General features: G+C 38.5%; 1 protein-coding gene across 1 annotated transcript; it reads left to right on the plus strand.

Annotated features, from left to right (window-relative positions):
- The first annotated feature begins 2,815 nt into the window (after positions 1 to 2,815).
- On the plus strand, positions 2,816 to 11,230 carry birc5b (baculoviral IAP repeat containing 5b). Its single transcript, XM_061986558.2, has 4 exons — positions 2,816 to 2,983; positions 7,381 to 7,490; positions 10,904 to 11,021; positions 11,097 to 11,230. The coding sequence occupies exons 1-4, from the start codon at positions 2,828 to 2,830 to the stop codon at positions 11,175 to 11,177; spliced, it is 465 nt and encodes a 154-aa protein (XP_061842542.1). The 5' UTR covers positions 2,816 to 2,827; the 3' UTR covers positions 11,178 to 11,230.
- The last annotated feature ends 10,257 nt before the right edge of the window (positions 11,231 to 21,487 follow it).

Raw genomic sequence — 21,487 nt, forward strand, 5'->3', positions numbered from 1 at the left:
ACACAACAGCGGCAACTGCAGGAAGTGGGATTTTAAATGGGAACTTTATCTTTACTAGACAAGCCGCTCTGATCCCTGAGCCACGCTGCCCTGAAATAAGTTGGGATGTCAGCATCTATCAATTTTTTTCATTCACTAGTATTGGTTTAGTTGTGATGCATGTTGACAAAAATGCATGTTTATGCTTTGATGACACGGTACTAAGTTGATGCAGACATCCCAGAATTAAGTATGTGGTGCCATAATATTCAAGAATGTAATTGTTTCTTGTATTGTTTTTAACGTGTGATTGTATAGTGGTTTTAACTTGCTTTTATCTTTACTGGTATTACAATTAATTCAATACAACATATTTTTTACTTGGTTTTTAACCAACATCATCCTTTTTTTTATATATTTATGAAATAGAAAATAGGAAAATACAAAATACAATACAAGATGTGACACGACACAAATAAATAAATGGACTTTTAGCACCCTCTAGTGGTGATCAGCGAATATAACAGGCCACGTTGTTCCCATGTTAAAATAGCGGACAATACAAACTTAAATATGAACGTCTTCCATCCATCCATTTTCTACCGCTTATTCCCTTCGGGGTCGCGGGGGGCGCTGGAGCCTATCTCAGCTACAATCGGGCGGAAGGCGGGGTACACCCTGGACAAGTCGCCACCTCATCGCAGGGCTAACACAGATAGACAGACAACATTCACACTCACATCCACACACTAGGGCCAATTTAGTGTTGCCAATCAACTTATCCCCAGGTGCATGTCTTTGGAGGTGGGAGGAAGCCGGAGGACACATAAAACGCACATAGTGTAACAATTATTATCTGCAATGGGTGATCAGAACGCACATACACACAACATGTTAGCACATCCACTGTTTTTGATGTCTACAAGGGGGAAAATAATATCGACTTCAGTGCAAATTAGCAGTACAGCTGACGTTAGCAACAACCAATTCAAAACGAAAATTCCCCAATATAGCATTTCAACTGCTGTTGAATAACTGGGGATCTTACAATAAATCTCACGTTAACTTAACTGCAATTTATAATACTTTGCAACATCAGACCGTGGCTTACCATTAGCAGAGTGCGGGAAGTCGGCTAACAGCTTCCGGTTTGTGGTCATATTTTAATAAAATATGTATTTCTTGTGCTGAGCAATCATAAAACTGCTCCGAAGACGCACTGTGTGAGGCTCGCAGTAATCCCGCCTCCTGCACCTCCGCCGTAGAATGCACCCCCTGACGGGAGTGTTATATCAACTAAAGCCCACACTTAAATTTTCCACGTGCAAGATTGAATCTATTTAAAAAAGTTATTTAATAAGAAGCCAAAAAGTGCAAAAACAATAATGTTCGTGTTGGAGGAGTCGTGAATGACTGCAGGGCCACAACATTAGGTACACCTGCAGACTGCAGCACGGATTTCATATTTCATTCATTCACAACTCCTCCAACACGAACATTATTGTTTTTGCACTTTTTGGCTTCTTATTGAGCTGCTGCATTTTTTGGTTGGGTTGTTTATTTCTTTTGAGTAACTTACTTCTACATTTCTAAAAGGGGAGGAATGTAATAGAGTGATCTATATTTGTCTGTTGCCATCTCCTGGTTAATGTTGGCTATAGCGTACTGTGGTTACTTTTTGGTTGGCCAACGATTTACGGGGTGTTGCGCACCTGACGTCAAGTGTGTTGAGTCTGTTCTGAAGTCTACAGTAAAGAGACGTACTTCATCACCTCGCCTGGTTATTGCCTCCAATCCAATATATTACATAAAGGTAAGACCATAATAACGTTTTTTTTTTATTAAATGTGTTTTTTTGTGTGCTACAGTTTGTATGTGTAAAGTTAAAGTTAAGTTAAAGTACCAATGATTGTCACACACACTAGGTGTGGTGAAATTTGTCCTCTGCATTTGACCCATCCCCTTGATCACCCTCTGGGAGGTGAGGGGAGCAGTGGGCAGCAGCGGCCCCGCGCCCGGGAATAATTTTTGGTGATTTAACCCCCAATTCCAACCCTTGATGCTGAGTGCCAAGCAGGGAAGAATGCTGGTATGAGCTTTTAAACATAACCCGTTAACTGCTGCCAATCAAATGGTGAATAAGATACTCTTTAGGGTTCATATGTTTGTAAATCTGACTGTGATGAAGTCAGTGCCTCACCAGCCATGAACCTCACCGCACGTCACTGTATTTTATAGACTTTTAGGTACCAGCAGATGGCGCAATTGGACCTCTCATTGCATGACAAAACAATATGCATACTTTAGCAGGAATTTCACTCAAATAATCAAAGTATTTCTTATACCCGTTGCATATATATCCTTTTTTTTAACAATGTTATTTTATTTTTTCCATAGTTTGTTTATTTGTGTTGTATGTTATTTAACTAGATAATTTGATTATAGTTGAGTTAACTTTTTTACCACTCCTTTTCAATTAAAACTAAGGTCCTGCAGCTCATATGTTTGTAGTCTATATATAAATACTTTATATAAGTGAAAAAGTGACTATGTGACTTCCATGCATCGTTTCATGCCCACACCCCGTAATGTTACAGGTTATATATCTTTTATTATTGAATGTATCAAATGTGATGAATGTTTAATGCTTTTTGGCTTTTTGTGCCATCCGTTTGCCTTTCTAAAGCCCTACATGGGTTCAATTCTTTAAGATGTCAATAAACTTCTCAATAAAAAATAAAAAAACCTTTTTCAACCTGAGTCAAATCAGTTTGAAGTGAAATCTCCTGTGTAAGCTCATAACGTCACCTGTGGGTTCATTAGTGTTAAGTGTCTACATAAGCTCCAAATGCTGGGCCGGATCCATCTCGGTGTAGTCATGGCCAGTATAGACGTCTTAACAAGAAGGTTTCAGACACATGGAAAGATGTACAGTCAAGATTTACGTGAGAAAACCTTTGCAGACTGGCCCTTTCGAGAGGATTGTAACTGCACGCCTGAAAAGGTGAGAATATCGCTCTGATTGGCTTTTGTTTACCGTTTTATAGTGATGGGTTGATGAGGCGTCATGAAGCGTTTCGACACATTGCAAAACTGTATTGATACTGTGTTGATACTGTGTCACTAAATACTGACATCTGCTGGACATTAAAAATCCCTACAGGCAACTATGGACCGACTCAACTGACACTGATTTTATGACCTAGTACAGTGGTTCTCTAATGGGGGTACGTGTACCCCTGGGGGTACTTGAAGGTATGCCAAGGGGTACGTGAGATTTTTTTTTAATATTCTAAAAATAGCAAAAATTCAAAAATCCTTTATAAATATATTTATTGAATAATACTTCAACAAAATATGAATGTAAGTTCATAAACTCAGTGAAGCACAAGCTCAGGTTTGTCACTAAAATGCATGTCAAAAAGAACTGTGAAAAGAAATGCAACAATGCAATATTCAGTGTTGACAGCTAGATTTTTTGTGGACATGTTCCATAAATATTGATGTTAAAGATTTTTTTTTGTGAAGAAATGTTTAGAATTAAGTTCATGAATCCAGATGGATCTCTAATACAATCCCCAAAGAGGGCACTTTAAGTTGATGATTACTTCTATGTGTAGAAATCTTTATTTATAATTGAATCACTTGTTTATTTTTCAACAAGTTTTTAGTTATTTTTATATCTTTTTTTCCAAATAGTTCAAGAAAGACCACTACAAATGAGCAATATTTTGCACTGTTATACAATTTAATAAATCAGAAACTGAAGACATAGTGCTGTATTTTTTTTTTCAACCAAAAATGCTTTGCTCTGATTAGGGGGTACTTGAATTAAAAAAAATTCACAGGGGGTACATTGCTGAAAAAAGGTTGAGAACCACTGACCTAGTATATACAATAATATAAACCAAGTCATTGTATTTCATTTAGGATTATTTCATGACTTCATTTAAGTAAAAATATATTTTTTGTCTTTTTTAGATACAGTCAATAAATAATGTGAACATGTATCATAACATGGAAATCTAAGAGAACGTGTTGTGAATGAGGATGCTTGTGGACCTGGAAATTATTATTTATTTTTTTTACACATTTTTATTTAAAAAAAAAACAGTTTTTCCAACGTATTCAATTTTAGACGCTTTCTCTTCTTAGTTATTATTTCTCCGGCTGTAGAAAAGACCCGCTCACAGGGCACAGAGTCAGCGTCAGTGCGACACAGTTCGCGTATCGGTCACGTGACCAAAACAGCTCATGATCGGTCACGTGACTTTCTAAAAGCGGTACGCGCACCGACACAGGGTTTCGCTCTATTAGCTCGACGCATGCGCCGATGCATCGGTGTTGCCGGACCCATCACTACCGTTTTATACTTTTGCCCTCTACTAGTGATGGGTTGATGAGGCTTCATATGAAAAAAAAAGCGTTTCGACACATTTCCAAACTGTATTGATACTGTGTCGATACTGTGTCACTAAATACTGACATCTGCTGGACATTAAAAATCCCTACAGGCAACCTATGGACCGACTCAACTGACACTAATTTTATGAACTAGTATATACAATAGTATAAACCAAGTCATTGTATTTCATTTAGGATTATTTCATAACTTCATTTAAATAAAAATATATGTTTTATCTTTTTTAGATACAGTCAAATAATGTGAACATGTATCATAACATGGAAATCTAAGAACGTGTTGTGAATGCGGATGCTTGTGGACCTGGAAATTATTATTTATTTATTTTTACACATTTTTATTAAAAAAAAAAACAGTTTTTCCAACGTATTCAATTTTAGACGCTTTCTCTTCTTAGTTATTATTTCTCCGGCTGTAGAAAAGACCCGCTCACAGGGCACAGAGGAGGTGTCAGTGTGACACAGTTCGCATCGGTCACGTGACCAAAACAGCTCTTGATCGGTCACGTGACTTTCTAAAATCGGTACGCGCACCGACACATGGTTTCGCTCTATGAGCTCGACGCATGCGCCGATGCATCGGTGTTGCCGGACCCATCACTACCCTCTACTCTTCTGGGACAGCATGTAAATTACCATCCAGCAGGTGCCGGATTCAGTTTCACTGTAAAGGAGTCCAGAGTAGAGACAATCTGCCTTCCCTCTTTTCTTTTGATTGATGTGCTGATGACATATCCTGCATGTGCAACATTGTAGGCCATGTTACTGTTAACCCCACAGAGCCCAAAAGCCCCCAAGAGACCATGATTCTCCCTAATGCTGATCTTGTTTATATGGACCACTTGCAATTATCATGCATATTCTTATATGCAACCTGGTCCAGCCCCTGCTGCCCTGGTCTCAAGACTGGGTGTTGGAGCACCAGGCATTGAGCTGAGAACTGTAGCCGTCAACGCCAATGCGCTAACTCTTAAGGTGTCAGGGAGTGATGCTTCCAACGTATACTTGCACAGCCAGCCTCTGTTGCACAAATGTTTCATCTTATTTAATGGCTGAATGTTGACTGTTAGCATGGTGAAACGGGGGTTATTGCATTTGCCTCACAATTCGAAGGTCCTGGGTTTGAGCCCCGGGCTCTGGGTCTTTTGTGTAGAGTTTGCATGTTCTCCCTGTGACTGCGTGGGTTCCCTGCGGCGACTCCAGCTTCCTCCCACCTCCAAAGACATGCACCTGGGGATGCATCATAATAATCCCCACAATTCCCCCCAAAAACGGATTAACTCGCTGGAATATAAAGACAAAATAACATACATCCATAAACGTGGATGCATATGCAAAAGTGCAATATATTTATCTGTACAGTAATCTATATCTGCACCTTCTTGCTTTTATCCTGCACTACGACTTAATGCAACAGAATTTTGTTCTTATCTGTACTGTAAAGTTCAAATTTGAATGACAATAAAAGGAAGTCTAAGGTTGATTGGCAACACTAAATTGAGTGTGAATGTTTATCTGTGTTGGCCCTGCGATGAGGTGGCGACTTGTCCAGGGTGTACACCGCCTTCTGCCCGAATGCAGCTGAGAGACTCCAGTACCCCCCATGACCCAAAAAGGACAAGCGGTATAAAATGGATGGATGGGTGTTGACAGTTTTCTTAAATAGTCTTTAAAACATGTTGTAAAAGTAGTCTTCTTTACTGGCGTGTTTTCATATATCAGTCACAATTTGTCTATTCAAAATCTGTCATGTGGCTGAAATGTACATTCTAGACCAGATTAATTCAACTGCCGTCCTTGGGGCCAAATTCGGTCTGGGAATGACACCATACTGGCCCCCAGGTTCAGTTAAAAAAAAAAAAGTTCAGCAAAGTCCTGAAAATGGTACAATTTCCTGTTGTATAGAGGAACTTGGATCACTGTAAAGACATTGGCAGATCTTTGCATTGACATTTGACCAAACTTGGAACACTGGGGTGATGTACATAAGTAAGTTGTTCCTCAGGGCACCCCTTTAAGTCCTCTCCTTTTTGGCAGTTACACTTTTTTTTTTGGTAATGTGATTTATGTAACTAAGGTCTTACAATAGCATGTTTACTTCATGTTGTCATTTGTTCAACTTTAGTTTATACAAGTGGTGTGCCTCAAGGTTCTATTTTAGGTCCCCTTTTTTCTCATAACGTAACAGATGCAATACAGTTAATAACTCTCACATTAACTGTATCCATTGCACCAATCACCCGGGGGAATCCCCACATCTGCAATGCCTTCCAAAGTTTGTTGTTGTCCCCACTGGGTTTAGTTTTTTTTCTTGCCCTGATATGGATCTGAGCAGAGGATACTGTTGTGGCTTGTGCAGCCCTTTGAGACATCTGTGATTAAGGGCTATATAAGTAAATTTTTGATTGATCATTTGGACTTTTCAACAAGTTCAGTTAAAAAAAAATAAAAAAATTCAGAGACTTACAATTTTGCAAAAGGTACTTAAAACCAGCACTGCGCTCCTGTGGCTCTGACCAATTAGCCTAAAATCAAATGTCTAGTGTAGGGACTACTTAAACATGGACAGTTACACCAAGGTTTTTCATACCTAAAAGTATTCTGTTTGACTAATTTCACTTGATTAAACATTTTCCACAATACAAAATATAAGTATGTATCATGACTTGTGCTGATATCGTATTATCATATCTTTCAGTATCAATTCGGAAGTGAAACCGTATCAGGACACCCCGAATACAGTCAGTTTTTGGTACATATTTGGATGTACAACCAGCAAAATAAAACTTGGCTGTGTTTTCAGTGGGGAAAAATGGCTATTCAGTGGAAGCTGAAATAATTTTGGAAGGACACAAACTTGATAAACAGTGGCATCTAGTGGATATGTATCACATCTCACCCACTTTGATAAAGTTGCTATGTCCAGTATGTACACATTTTATGTTTCAAGTAACTGCTGAAGCGGTTTGGTGTTTACAGATGGCCAAGGCTGGCTTTGTGCACTGTCCCAGTGAGAATGAGCCTGATGTTGTCTGCTGTTTCTTCTGTCTGATCGAACTGGAAGGATGGGAGCCCGATGACGAACCCTGGTGTGTAAAACCTACATTTAATTTGAAATAATAGTCGTAGGAGAATTAACCAAATATGTTCAATGGGCTGCTAGCCGTGCCCTGGAAGACGGAATTGAGACAGATTTAGAAATAAAAGTATTATTCCTTTTACGTACTACGGTGAAAATCTAAAATAATTTGTAAAATGTCAACGGAAGAAATTGATGACAGGAGGGTTTTATGTAGGGCACTGTGTCAAACTCAAGGCCCGGGGGCCAAATCTGGCCCGCCACACTATTTTATGTGGCCCGCGAAAGCCTGAAAATATGCACTAATAAAATGCTTAATCTTTTCTTACTAAATATATTTGTTCTTTCCCTTTTGACATTAAAAAGCATGTACTGCATGCGATTACATATCTTTGAACATTAAATATTATCAAAATGTTGTGTTCCAAAAATATTTTTTGTTAAAATAAAGAAATACTGTACTTGAATATCTGCTTGACTTATGATTTCAAATGAAATTATCAATCAAATTTTAGACTGTAAAATTGACAATGGATTTTACGGTTAAATTCCGCCGACAGTTTTTTTTTACCGTAAAATCCACTTTGGTACTGTTTTTTTTCCATAAACAAGACATTTAAACAAGATTTTACGGTTAAAAAACAAACTGGCAGCTCTGTTGAATTTTACCGCTAAAAACAGTATAGTTTTTCCATTCCATTTATTACATTTTTTTATATGCTGTAAAAAAAACTCACTGATTTTTACTGTAAAATTCTGGTGACTGAACTGTCAGTTTTTAAAGTAAAATGTTATTTTTTGTTATAGCTTATGTAAAAAATATAGTGTATTGTGTGTGTGTGTGTGTGTGTGTGTGTGTATATATATATGTATATGTACTGTATGTATGTTCATTTATTACTCATTGTTAAAAGCGGCCCTCTGACGGCAACCATAACTGTGATATGGCCCTCAATGAAACCAAGTTTGACACCCCTGATGTAGGGCAAACTTATTACCCGCTCTTTGTCCCACCAATAAGACAATTTCATGTTAACCCGGATTCCATGGTCAGTGTTTGTTTTTTAATTTGAAACCAAAACTAGACAACCAGCATTTTTTGTAATTATTTTTTTTGAAATAAACAAGTGAAACGTTTTGTTTTATTATACAGTTGTTGCTCATTCCATCAAGTTTTAAATATTGCATATTGTTTGTGTAGTTTAATTTTTTTCCAAAGTACTTTTTGTCCTTCATTAACCATTTTCAAGCATAAAAATGACTGCATAAATTAAAAATATCAATACAATAGTATTGGCTAATAGAGACCACACTACTCAGATCATGCTGTTCAAATCAAACTATTTAGCACTTTTCGTACACAGGCAAGTGGCAAACAAAGTGCTGTACAAAAAGAAGCAAAGAAAACATACACGCAGCACTATTGACAATAACCAGCAAAAACAACATGGCTTGGAACTAAAGATTTGGGGGAAAACGCCACCTTTCAGGCATCCACACAGGAGAATAACAAATTAACGCAATCGAAAAAAATAGTATAAAATAAATGATACAAATATTACATTAACAAGTTAATAAAAACATAACATTGAGCGAATAATGGTAGTAATATTAATAATTAAGAGAACACAACAAAATAATCAACAAAGCTTAAGATCAGTAAAAAGGTGTCTTTAGACTTAAAAAGAAAAAAAAAGAAAAAAAGAAAAGAAAAAAAGAAAAGAAAAAAAGTCAAGTGGCGAAATGATGCCTCACTGTGGGTCTTAGTTGTGGTATTTGGTAAAGAGAAAAGGCCAGTTCCAGAGGCCCTCAGGATACACAAGGGTTGATACGATAAAAGCATCAGGACATTTAAAAGCTAATAACTTTTAAAATCGACCCTGAAGCGGACAGGGAGCCAATGCAGTGACTTTAAAACTTGTGTAATGTGCTCCCGCCCTCTGGTCCGCGTCAGCACGCGTGCAGCTGAGTTTTGTAATTGTAGACTTCTGATATTCTTTTGGGAAAGCCAGAGAGCAAGGCATTACAATAGTCTAAACGTCAGGAAATAAAAGCATGCATCATTAACACCTCAGTGTTGGCATGAGATAAACGAGCGGACTGTGGCTATGTTCTTAAGATGATAAAAACCTATTTTTTGTAAACATTTTAATACGTGGGATGATAGTCAGCGTGGAATCAAAAAAAACACCCAGATTATTTTTTATAGACTGTTGGTTTAAAGTGTTGTAATTTTGGTTAGAGTTTCTCCCTCGAGTCTTCATGAACTATAACTAAAACCTATGTTTGTCCTGGTTGAACTGTAGGAAATTCACTGCCATCCATGTCTTGCTGTCTGAAATGCAGTTTAAAAAGTGTATTTATTGGTCCTGTGTTATCGGGTAACACGACAATGTACAACTGTGTATCATCAGCCTAACTGTGGAAACTGATGTTGTGTCTCCTAATGACGTCCCCAAGAGGCAGCATGTAAAGATTTAAAAAGAATGCAACCTAAAACATTAAGCCTTGAGGAACCCCACATCTTATCTCATGGGTTCCCGAGGAACATGCATCCATACTTTCATAAAAACATATGAGAGAAGAGCTGAACCAAAACATTACCAGAGCGGGCCTAAGTATGCTTAATAAAATGTGATAGTCCACTGTCTCAAAAGCGGCACTTCAAATCCAGCAGAACCAACACTGAGCTTTTTTTATCGATATTCCACCTGATGTATTTCTCAAATATTTCAATTTAAGAGTCATTGATTTGGTTGAACAGTTTTCTAAAATTTTACTTAAGAACTGCAAGTTGGATACAGGTCGGTAGTTATTAAAAATATACAGGGTCTTATACATTTGCTACACTAACTAATGGCTGGGATGCCTGTAACACATTTTTAAAGCATAAAAATTAGCCAACAGACAGCTCTTGTATTAAAACACTTAAGTTGGGGCACTCTTAAGGTTCAGTGCTACTGTACAGCTGGGTAAACTTTGCGTAAAGAAATTGATTTGCAGGAATTGAGTTGTGAAGCTTATTGATCATATTTAATGAATATACATAAAATAAGAAATCTGCATAAGTTATGATCAATACAATACTTTTCAGGAGAAATTATGCTATTGTCCCGGTCTTCTAAAGATCCCAAAAACTCATTTTAAAACTCGTAGAGACCTGGCATTCCAGGCTGTAACTCCCAGACTCTGGAACAACTTGCACCAGTCCCTCCGTGATCTTGACTGTGTTGATACTTTTAAGAAACATTCGAAAACTTCTCTTTTTAGTAAAGCTTTTAGTTAATGCACCTGTTAACTATCATTTTTAATCCACTTGGTATCCTTTTTATGATGTTGCTCCTGTTTTAGTTGAATTGTTTTACTTCACCTACTTACTTGTGGGCCACATGTAAATACTTTCATGGCATTTTGACTCTCCAGGAATGAACACATAAAACGCTCACCTACTTGTGGATTCCTCACCATGAAGAAAGACTTTATCCACCTGACTGTGCCTGAATTTTATCATGTTGAGAAGGAGAGAATAAAGGTTTTTGTTGTGAGTGATATTGCATTGATTGAAGCTATGCCAGATTACATTTGCACTTTTTAATCTGTCCCTTTTTGTTTTTAGAGAAAAGTTTGTCATAAGAGGATGGCATGTCTTCGGGATGAGATCGATAAGGTCCTTGAGGTCATTAAATTGTTACATTAAACTTGCATTTGATTAATGTGCACAATATAAATAAAGTTTTGTATATATTTTTACATATGCCTTGTTGCAGTGTTAATGCTTACCACAGGATGGTGCTTTTGTACTCAGTTTTTTTTAAAGTGTGGCAGGGCACAAACTCTTGAAGCTCTCTAGTGCTACAAAAGCAATCTTGGATGAAAGCTCACATTGAGCTGGATTACAATGCGGTCTATATTCCCCCGTCTCAAAGCCATACTTACCATATTCCTCAACTTGCAGCCATCTCTTGCATCCCTTTTCAAACCTTGACCCTGGACAGATGGCGTCAAGTCCCTCCCCTCCAGTACCAACTGTTGCCTCAGTAACATCTGTTACAAATAGAGGGACAGTGTGCACTGAGAGGGTCCGTCACAACACTCCCAACCCTGGGAGGAGCATTGAGAACCGGCAGCCAAAGACTGAAAATGCAGGGCAGTGTGCTCTTGTTTACAACTGTCAGTAATCGTGTTAATGTTCTCTTCTAATAAAGTCATGGGAAATTAATTTTGCTGCATGAAACTTCCCATGAGAGGCCTAGAGGGATGGAGACTGGGATTAAAATTATGCCATCTCTTGTCCTTCTGCTCTTGATTGTCTAATGCAGGGCTATTCAACTAAGTAGCTTTGGGAGCTATATTTTCAGAAAGCTAAAGACTAGAGGGGCTTTTGTATATTCCAGATAACCAGTGTCATCTACAGTAGACCATTGAATTTGGTCTATTTTGACAGTCACCAATGCTCTGCTGTTTGAAAAACCTTTCAAAAAAGTTTTTTTGCGGCCTACCAGTTGAATAGCCCAGTATTTTTCAACTAGTGTGAGATTATGCAGTTTCACCTATTTGGGTTAAAAATAATGTTTGCAAACCAGTAATACTAATCTGAAAATGTCAAGAGCTCTGCAGAGTAACTGTGTTCTACCGTACTAGTAGGTGGAAGCCGGTAGCTAATTGCTTTTTAGATGTCGGATACACGTCGTGTGAGACGACGGTTTGTCGTGATCACAATATGAGGAGGCAGTGTGAAGGTAAAAAGGTATCTAAAGCTTAAACCAAAAATAAACAAAAGTTGAGTGCCCCTAAGAAAAGGCATTGAAGCTATGCAGAACGAAACTAAAACTGAACTGGCTACAAAGTAAACCGAATGCTGGACAACCGCAAAGACTTACAGCGTGTGGAGCAGAGACGGCGTCCACAAAGTATATCCGTACATGACAATGTCCACACAAAAAAAGATAGCAACAATTTAACTATTCTTGATTGCTAAAACAAAGCAGGTACAGGGAATAGCGCTCAAAGGAAGACATGAAACTGCAACAGGAAAATACCAACAAATTAGGAAAAGCCACCAAAATAGGAGTTCAAGACAAGAACTAAAACACTACACACGGGTCAACACCAAAAAACTCTTAAGTCACGGTGTGATGTGACAGAACTACTTTGAGACAAGAGCTATAGTGATGCATGCTTGGTTATGGTTTAAATTCATATCTAACAATTGCGACGACTTTTTGTCTGCGGAGTTTAAATTTTTAATGATTTCTGCTGGTGGTGTGCCTCTGGATTTTTTAAATGAAAATACTGCACCTTGGCTCAAAAAAGGTTGAAAAACACTGGAATAGCCAATGTGATGAAAAAGAGGACCTAAAATGAGACATTGAAGAACTTTACTAGAAGAATGAATTGTACATAAAAATGTATAGCACAAACCTCTACAGTAGCAGAAACTAATTAAAAAACCTATAAAAGCAAGCTACAATAACTAGCTTACTATTAACATGTAGAAAAAAATATTACAGGTACTAAGAGTGATTACACTCAATAGTTCTCAGACGGAATCATTAAAAATGGCAACATGATGGAAGTAGTTGAAAGCTTTAATAACTTTGTTTATATTGAGCCAAAACTGGAGGAAATTATTCCAGAACTAGTGTCAGTTGAGGACTTGAAGGACACCGTTGATAGAAATCTCAACTCTGTTTCAAGATAAAATGGTTAAATTTGTTAAATGTAAATCCAAAACCTCACTTGTTTGTAAGATAATTTATATGGAGATGATAAATGTTAATGAGAGTTTACAACCATTAATGTATATCAGTAACCTATTGTTTCAAACAGGCAAATTCCCAAACTAAAAATAGTTAAAGTTGTGCCGATTTATAAAATGCAGACAAGAAATGTATAAAGTTTATAAATACTTTCTAAAATCATTAAAAACTAACATTGGACAAATTCACAAAGAAATATAGAGCACTCAGAATACCAATATGGATACAGACTATAAGCTAACATTTTTACATCGATGGCATTAATCAAAATAATGGAAGATATTAGGCAACAGATGGTAAACCGTGCGCAGCTACAGTGTTTATGGATCTAACGAAGGCATTTGACACAATCATAATTAACAAATTAGAACGGTATGGCATTTGAAGGTTGGTCTTGAACTGGGTAAGGAGCTACTTGACCAACAGGAAGCAATGTGTGAAGGGATCAGTCCTGGGACCACAATTGTTGAATCTCTATACAAACATTTTTAAAGTTACAAAGGACTTAAAGTTAGTACTGTATGCTGATGACACGGTTGTCTTTTGGCTTCCTTCGGGCCTTTATTCCATACAGGCCTGGTTGGTGGATTACTGCAGAGATGGTCATCCTTCTGGAAGGTGGAAGATCCTTCTCTCTCCACTGAGGAATGCTTTGAGAGAGAGACCATCGGGTTCTTGGTTGCCTCCTTGACTAGACTAAGATGAATGCAGCAATGTACCGTGACATCCTGGATGTAAACCAACGCTTCCAATCCAATCTGATGGAGCTTGAGAGGTGCTGCTAAACTGAATAGGCAAAATTCCCCAAAATTAGGTGTGTCAAGCCTGTGGCATTCTATTCAAAAAGACTTGAGGCTGTGATTGCTGCCAAAGGTGCATCATCAAAGTATTGCGCAAAGGCTATGAATACTTATGTACATGTGACATGTTTTTTTTTTTAATCTTAAATACATTTTCAAACATTTCTTTAAAAAAAAAAAACTTTTCACGTTGCCATTATAGGGTACTTTTGAGGACAAAAATTGATTTATTCCATTTTAGGATAAGGCTGTAAGATAACATGTGGAAAAAGTGAAGTGCTGTTAATATTTTCCGGATGCACTGCAACAGGGGTGAAGTTATGGTCTACTTGAAATACCGTATTTTCCGCACTATTAGCCGCACCTAAAAACCACAAATTTACTCAAAAGCTGACAGTGCGGCTTATAACCCGGTGCGCTTTATATATGGATTAATATTAAGATTCATTTTCATAAAGTTTAGGTCTCGCAACTACGGTAAACAGCCGCCATCTTTTTTCCCCGTAGAAGAGGAAGCGCTTCTTCTTCTACGGTAAGCAACCGCCAAGGTAAGCACCCGCCCCCATAGAAGAGGAAGCACTTCTTCTTCTACTGTAAGCAACCACCCGCCCCCGTAGAAGAAGAAGTGCGCGGATATTACGTTTCATTTCATTTGTGTGTTTACATCTGTAAAGACCACAAAATGGCTCCTATTAAGAGACACGCGTACAACGCAGAATTCAAACTCAAGGCAATAAGTCACGCAGTAGAACACGGAAATAGAGCAGCAGCAAGAGAATTGAAGCAACAAGATGACCTGCGCCACTAAGACAGGGAGACAGCGCCGGACGACATACGCCAACATCTGCCAGTGGATTGTAAATGCCTGGGCGGATATATCGGTCTCAACTGTGGTCCGAACTTTCCGGAAGGCAGGATTCACGGAACTGCTGGACAACAATAGCAACATTGACTCTGATGACTTCGACGAGACGGAGCTGGCCATTTTGGATCCCGTATTCGCCCAACTTTTTAATTCGGACACCGAAGCAGAAGAATTCGAGGGATTTATGAATGAAGAATAACTTCAGAAAGTGAGCGTTATGTTTATTTTGTGTGTTGTGACATTGCTATTGCTCTGCACTATTTTGAATTTTACTATGTTTGTGATTGCACATTTGCACATTACCGTACATTTTGGGAGTGAACAGAGTTGTTAGAACGCTGGTTTTTAATATATTATTAAAGTTTGACTGACCTATCTGACTGTTTTTTTGACATTCCCTTTAGCGCAGTTAGATGCGGCTTATAACACGGGGCGGCTTATAGGTGGACAAAGTTTTGAAATATGCCGTTCATTGAAGGCGCGGCTTATAACCCAGGGCGGCTTATGGTGCGGAAAATACGGTAGTTGCACTTCTGTTACTTTTTGGTTCGATCATTCCAGAGTCAAGCGATTGCTGTGCATCGACCTAAGTTTCGGTTGAGTGAAAAGAACCACACATTTGAAGACTTACATCACAACTGTGGGATTCACATACTGCAAACACTCTTTATCATCCATGTAACTCATGAATTAGGCTTTTTAACTGCTGCTCATGTATCCATTCAAGCACCAGAAAATGAACAAAGGTTTCCCATAGCGTGAGTTCTGTCCCCCGGAGTAGCACAGATGTTGAGTGATAGGCTTATGTATATGCATGGGAATGGTGCAAAACAGTTAATTTGTTTGGATAATCTCTGAGGTTGGGGGTTGCACATCCCACAACGGGCAGAACCATTGAAATGTATTGAAACTAAGTCATTAAGCCAAATGATGCATTACACTGAGGGTCAAGGTTAGATACAGTTGGATATTGTGCATACAGCGTGGTTTATGCATGTGGATGCTTCATTTAAAAATGTAAAACATGTTTTTCAATCCTTAGTATATTGATATCATTTAAAACTAGGAAAAACAACTTTAACTTTCAATATATTCATTCACATTTATGCAATTACAATGTATTGTACTGATTTAAGGGGGAAAATGTGCATATAGATACCTTTCATATAAACTACATTAAAGCATGAAGGTCAATGTTGATGTGTATCTTAAACAGATCAGTGGTTCTTTATTAATATAAACATATATTTAAAATTAAGTATTGAAATTGAAAGATTCTGTGCATTTGCAAACAGCTAAAATTATGCACAATACAAACTGTAGCCTCCTATCCAAGAATGTACAACTATTATTTTCACTAAAAGATATATGATATAACATTAGGTAAACATTAAACTTTAAACATTCGTATGCACGTACTACACCTAAAATATTTAGCATATAAGTATGTGGAATTAAAATATTAATTATCAATTGCTACTATTAAGCAATGCAATGAACGTACTAAAATGACCCAGTTTAAGAAACTGCAAATGCAAAGTGTTTACAAAGTACAAGGAAGACAAATCCTAACAAATGTGACCTAATCTTCCACCCATCACAATTTTTTTTTTTTTACTTTATTTATACATTTGTCTGTGTTACAGAATGAGACAGGAAGTGAATAGGTGTATTTAGAACATTTTTTAATGTGAAACTGTAAATATGTGATGTAACATATTGTAACTGTATGCATGTTCCAAATATACTAAACTAAACAAAAACAGGGCACTCTGCTGACATATCAATAGTATATAGAGCATTTTTAAAACATTTTCCTTAGTTATTCAGTGAATGATACCTCAATCGTAATGACAACATTAAGGGTGATGGAGTATTATGCACATTTGGTCCATGATTTAAGTCTAAGGAAAGACATTTCTCTGGTCACTTTCCATTTTGTTCTAAGCATCAGGGAATTGTTATGTTAACTAAACCAAAAAGTGTGATTGTACAGTACAGGCATTCAATTCACTATTGTATTTTTTAGATCCAGGATTTGTTTACTTGCTTTGTGCTCCTCTTAGTATGCAACACGACACACCACCGTTCTGAATGGAGCCAGGTTGTTCCTATATACATATGCACAATTCATGTCACTAGAACATAAATACGATTAATATTACTCATTGTTCCCACGATGGGCTTAGCGCTTAGTTCTTCCTGGTATAATTGATATGCATTGACACCGATGGCCTCCTGTGTCGTTTTTCCTAATGAATCAGTTTCAACTAAGCAAACCGTAAACAGCGAGTGTAGCAGATGGAGAAACGGACAGATGTTACGGGCACAAAGTTTACAACCTGAGCCCTCCGTCAGGCCCATCTGTTGCTGTTGAACCTGGTACCTCCCTCTAAACCCTCCTCCTCGCCTCTGTCTCCCTTTTCTCTCGGCTTCTCTCATCAGCATCCATCACAGGAGCCTCCTTCTGCCGTGCTGTCCCATTTAACCTCTTGCCTGACCCAGTCGAACCTTGAGTAGACAATTAGCCGCTTATTATCACAGCCTTAAGTGGCCCTACAATTTTCAGGGCAGAGTATTTCCTCTTTTTCCCGATAAGCAAATTAAATGAAAAATCTAAACTTACATTAAAATAGCCCTATAAAAAATACAAAAAGCTGCAGGACATTTTTGGTATTGCTTTATTTCATTCTTATTTTATTCACTCAATATCAAATAAAAACAATTGTAATAAACATGAATGAAAAGGAGCAGAAATAAGTTAAATATATATCTGCTCCCACTTCACACAAATACAACATTTGCTGTTAACTATTAAAGGCCTACTGAAATGTGATTTTCTTATTTAAACGGGGATAGCAGGTCCATTCTATATGTCATACTTGATCATTTCGCGATATTGCCATATTTTTGCTGAAAGGATTTAGTAGAGAACATCGACGATAAAGTTCACAACTTTTGGTCGCTGATAAAAAAGCCTTGCCTGTACCGGAAGTAGCAGACGAGTAGCGTGACGTCACAGGTTGTGGAGCTCCTCACATCCGCACATTGTTTACAATCATGGCCACCAGCAGCGAGAGCGATTCGGACCGAGAAAGCGACGATTTCCCCATTAATTTGAGCGAGGATGAAAGATTTGTGGATGAGGAAAGTGAGAGTGAAGGACTAGAGGGCAGTGGGAGTGATTCAGATAGGGAAGATGCTGTGAGAGGCGGGTGGGACCTGATATTCAGCTGGGAATGACTAAAACAGTAAATAAACACAAGACATATATATACTCTATTAGCCACAACACAACCAGGCTTATATTTAATATGCCACAAATTAATATCGCATAACAAACAGCTCCCCCCTCCCGTCCACATAACCCGCCAATACAACTCAAACACCTGCACAACACACTCAATCCCACAGCCCAAAGTACCGTTCACCTCCCCAAAGTTCATACAGCACATATATTTCCCCAAAGTCCCCAAAGTTACGTACGTGACATGCACATAGCGGCACGCACGTACGGGCAAGCGATCAAATGTTTGGAAGCCGCAGCTGCATGCGTACTCACGGTACCGCATCTGCATATCCAACTCAAAGTCCTCCTGGTAAGAGTCTCTGTTATCCCAGTTCTACACAAGCCAATGGTAAAACTTGACTGTCATCTTCCGGGAATGTAAACAATGAAAAACCGGCTGTGTTTGTGTTGTTGCTGCAGTCGGCCGCAATACACCGCTTCCCACCTTCAGCTTTCTTCTTTGCTGTCTCCATTGTTCATTGAACAAATTGCAAAAGATTCACCAACACAGATGTCCAGAATACTGTGGAATTTTGCGATGAAAACAGACGACTTAGTAACTGGCCACCATGCTGTCCCAAAATGTCCTCCACAATCCGTGACGTCACGCGCTGACGTCATCATACCGAGACGTTTTCAGCAGGATATTTCGCGCGAAATTTAAAATTGCATTTTAGTAAGCTAACCCGGCCGTATTGGCATGTGTTGCAATGTTAAGATTTCATCATTGATATATAAACTATCAGACTGCGTGGTCGGTAGTAGTGGGTTTCAGTAGGCCTTTAAGGCCATATTTCTGTTTCACAACATCAACCAAATAACGAAAAACATCAGCTTACTCAAAGCCTTTTCCTCGGCATGATATTTACAGTTTTTCTAAATACTGGAAGAAAAGGTTTACATTCTTTTGTTCCATGGTCAAGATTGTATAAACCATGTCAACATTTACTAGGATCTCACAGCATTGAACAGCATTTTTTTCCACGCTAAAATATTGTATTTTGTAAGTATTTTGCAGTTAAATATTGTAATCATAGTCCTTGGTAATAACACAACAAATTACTGTAAATTCCAAAGGATTTGACTCTTAAGGGGTTACAGTTGTTAGTTGTAGCTTTATAGTAATTAACTGTAAAATCCCAGCTCTGCAATTACAGGAAATTTCTGCAAATATATTGAACAGTAAATTAATTCCAATGGTACAATGAAAGTAATGCATATATTATCCTGTAATTTACTGTTAATTTACATAGAAAATGATTACAGTGCACTTTTGCGTGAAAAGCATATTTCCACTGTCACTGTTCTAAAACTAGATTTAAAAAAAAAAAATCTCAGTTCCTTTAAAGTGATAATTACTTTCTCTTTTCAAAATATGATTTGAATGTTTTTGAGTATCATGTCCTTTATACATATAGTACAAGCCAAAAGTTTGGACACACCTTCACATTGAATGTGTTTTCTTTATTTTCATGACTATTTACATTGTAGATTGTCACTGAAGGGACGGCGTGGCGCAGTGGAAGAATGGCCGTGCGCGACCCGAGGGTCCCTGGTTCAATCCCCACCTAGTACCAACCTCGTCATGTCCGTTGTGTCCTGAGCAAGACACTTCACCCTTGCTCCTGATGGGTGCTGGTTAGCACCTTGCATGGCAGCTCCCTCCATCAGTGTGTGAATGTGTGTGTGAATGGGTAAATGTGGAAGTAGTGTCAAAGCGCTTTGAGTACCTTGAAGGTAGAAAAGCGCTATACAAGTACAACCCATTTATCATTTAAGGCATCAAAACTATGAATGAACACATGTGGCGTTATGTACTTAACAAAAAAAAGGTGAAATTTCTAGTTTCTTCAAAATAGCCACCCTTTGCTCTTATTACTTTTTCGCACTCTCTCGGCATTCTCTCGATGAGCTTCAAGAGGTAGTCACCTGAAATGTTTTTTACTTCACCGGTGTGCTTGAAGCTCATCGAGAGAATGCCAAGAGTGTGCAAAGCAGTATATATATATATATATGTATGTATGTATGTATGTATGTACGTGTGTGTGTGTGTGTGCGTGCGTGCGTGCGTGTGTGTGTGTGTATATATATATACACAAATATATACATACTTGCCAACCCTCCCGGATTTTCCGGGAGACTCCCAAAATTCAGCGCCTCTCCCGAAAACCTCCCGGGACAAATTTTCTCCCGAAAAACTCCCGAAATTCAGGCGGACCTGAGTGACGTGTTGACAACACACAACAACAGTGTCTACCATAAAGCAGTTCATCTGCCGTAAACAGCAATGTTGTGACACTTTTAAACAGGACAATACTGCCATCTACTGTACACAGGCCCGGCCCTAACCAATCAGGCGCCCTAGGCAATATTTTAGGTGGCGCCCCCCCCACATCGGCAGTGAAGTGTATATACCAGGGGTCGGCAACCTTTACCAGTCAAAGAGCCATTTTGACCAGTTTCACAAATTGTAGAAAACAATGGGAGCCGCAAAAATTTTTTTAAATTTTAAATGAAATAACACTGCATTCAAAGTTTTTTTTTTTGCTTTGTGCTATGTATAACCAGGGGTCTCAGACACGTTGCCCACACCTTCAGGTGGAATTTGAAAGCTGGTGCGGCACGCGGGTTTTAAATGAATGGCGCTTGTCAGCGTCATGCATGCCGTGATGGTACAGTATATAGCGCCCACTACACCCAGTGTGCCTGATCAGCCACACGTTGTATGGGGCTTCCGCTTGCTCACGTGGGTAACAGCAAGGCATACTTGGTCAACAACCACACAGGTCACACTGACGGTGGCGGTATAAAAAAAAAAAAACTTTAACACTCTTGCTAATAATGCGCCACACTGTGAACCCACACCAAACAAGAATGACAAACAAATTTCGGGAGAACATCTGCACCGTAACACAACATAAACACAACAGGACAAATACCCAGAATCCCATGCAGCCCTAACTCTTCCGGGATACATTATACACCCCCCCCCCCCCCCCCCCCACAGTGTGGCGCATTATTAGTAAGAGTGTTAACGTTTTTTTTTTTTATACCGCCACCGTCAGTGTGACCTGTGTGGTTGTTGACCAAGTGTGCCTTGCTGTCACGTACGTGTGCAAGCAGAAGATGTATATTGTATAACAAGTGTTGGGCTGGCACGCTGTTAATACAGATTGTAGAGGGCGCCAAATGTTGTACCATCATGGCACGCCCTTATTATAGCTGTAAGGGTGAAAATCTGTGATTATTAATCCCGAGTGTTTTCTGCGAGAGGCACTGAAATCCGGAAGTCTC

The sequence above is a fragment of the Nerophis lumbriciformis genome, linkage group LG01 (genome assembly GCF_033978685.3).
Source record: "Nerophis lumbriciformis linkage group LG01, RoL_Nlum_v2.1, whole genome shotgun sequence".
Classification (NCBI taxonomy): domain Eukaryota; kingdom Metazoa; phylum Chordata; class Actinopteri; order Syngnathiformes; family Syngnathidae; genus Nerophis; species Nerophis lumbriciformis.

What these genes read in the sequence shown, in the direction of transcription:
- birc5b (XM_061986558.2), top strand. Translation starts at nt 2,828, where the DNA reads ATGCTGGGCCGGATCCATCTCGGTGTAGTCATGGCCAGTATAGACGTC. An exon ending in GAGCCCGATGACGAACCCTG is followed by an intron (nt 7,491 to 10,903) that starts GTGTGTAAAACC and finishes TTGACTCTCCAG; the next exon opens with GAATGAACACATAAAACGCT. An exon ending in AGAGAATAAAGGTTTTTGTT is followed by an intron (nt 11,022 to 11,096) that starts GTGAGTGATATT and finishes TTTTGTTTTTAG; the next exon opens with AGAAAAGTTTGTCATAAGAG.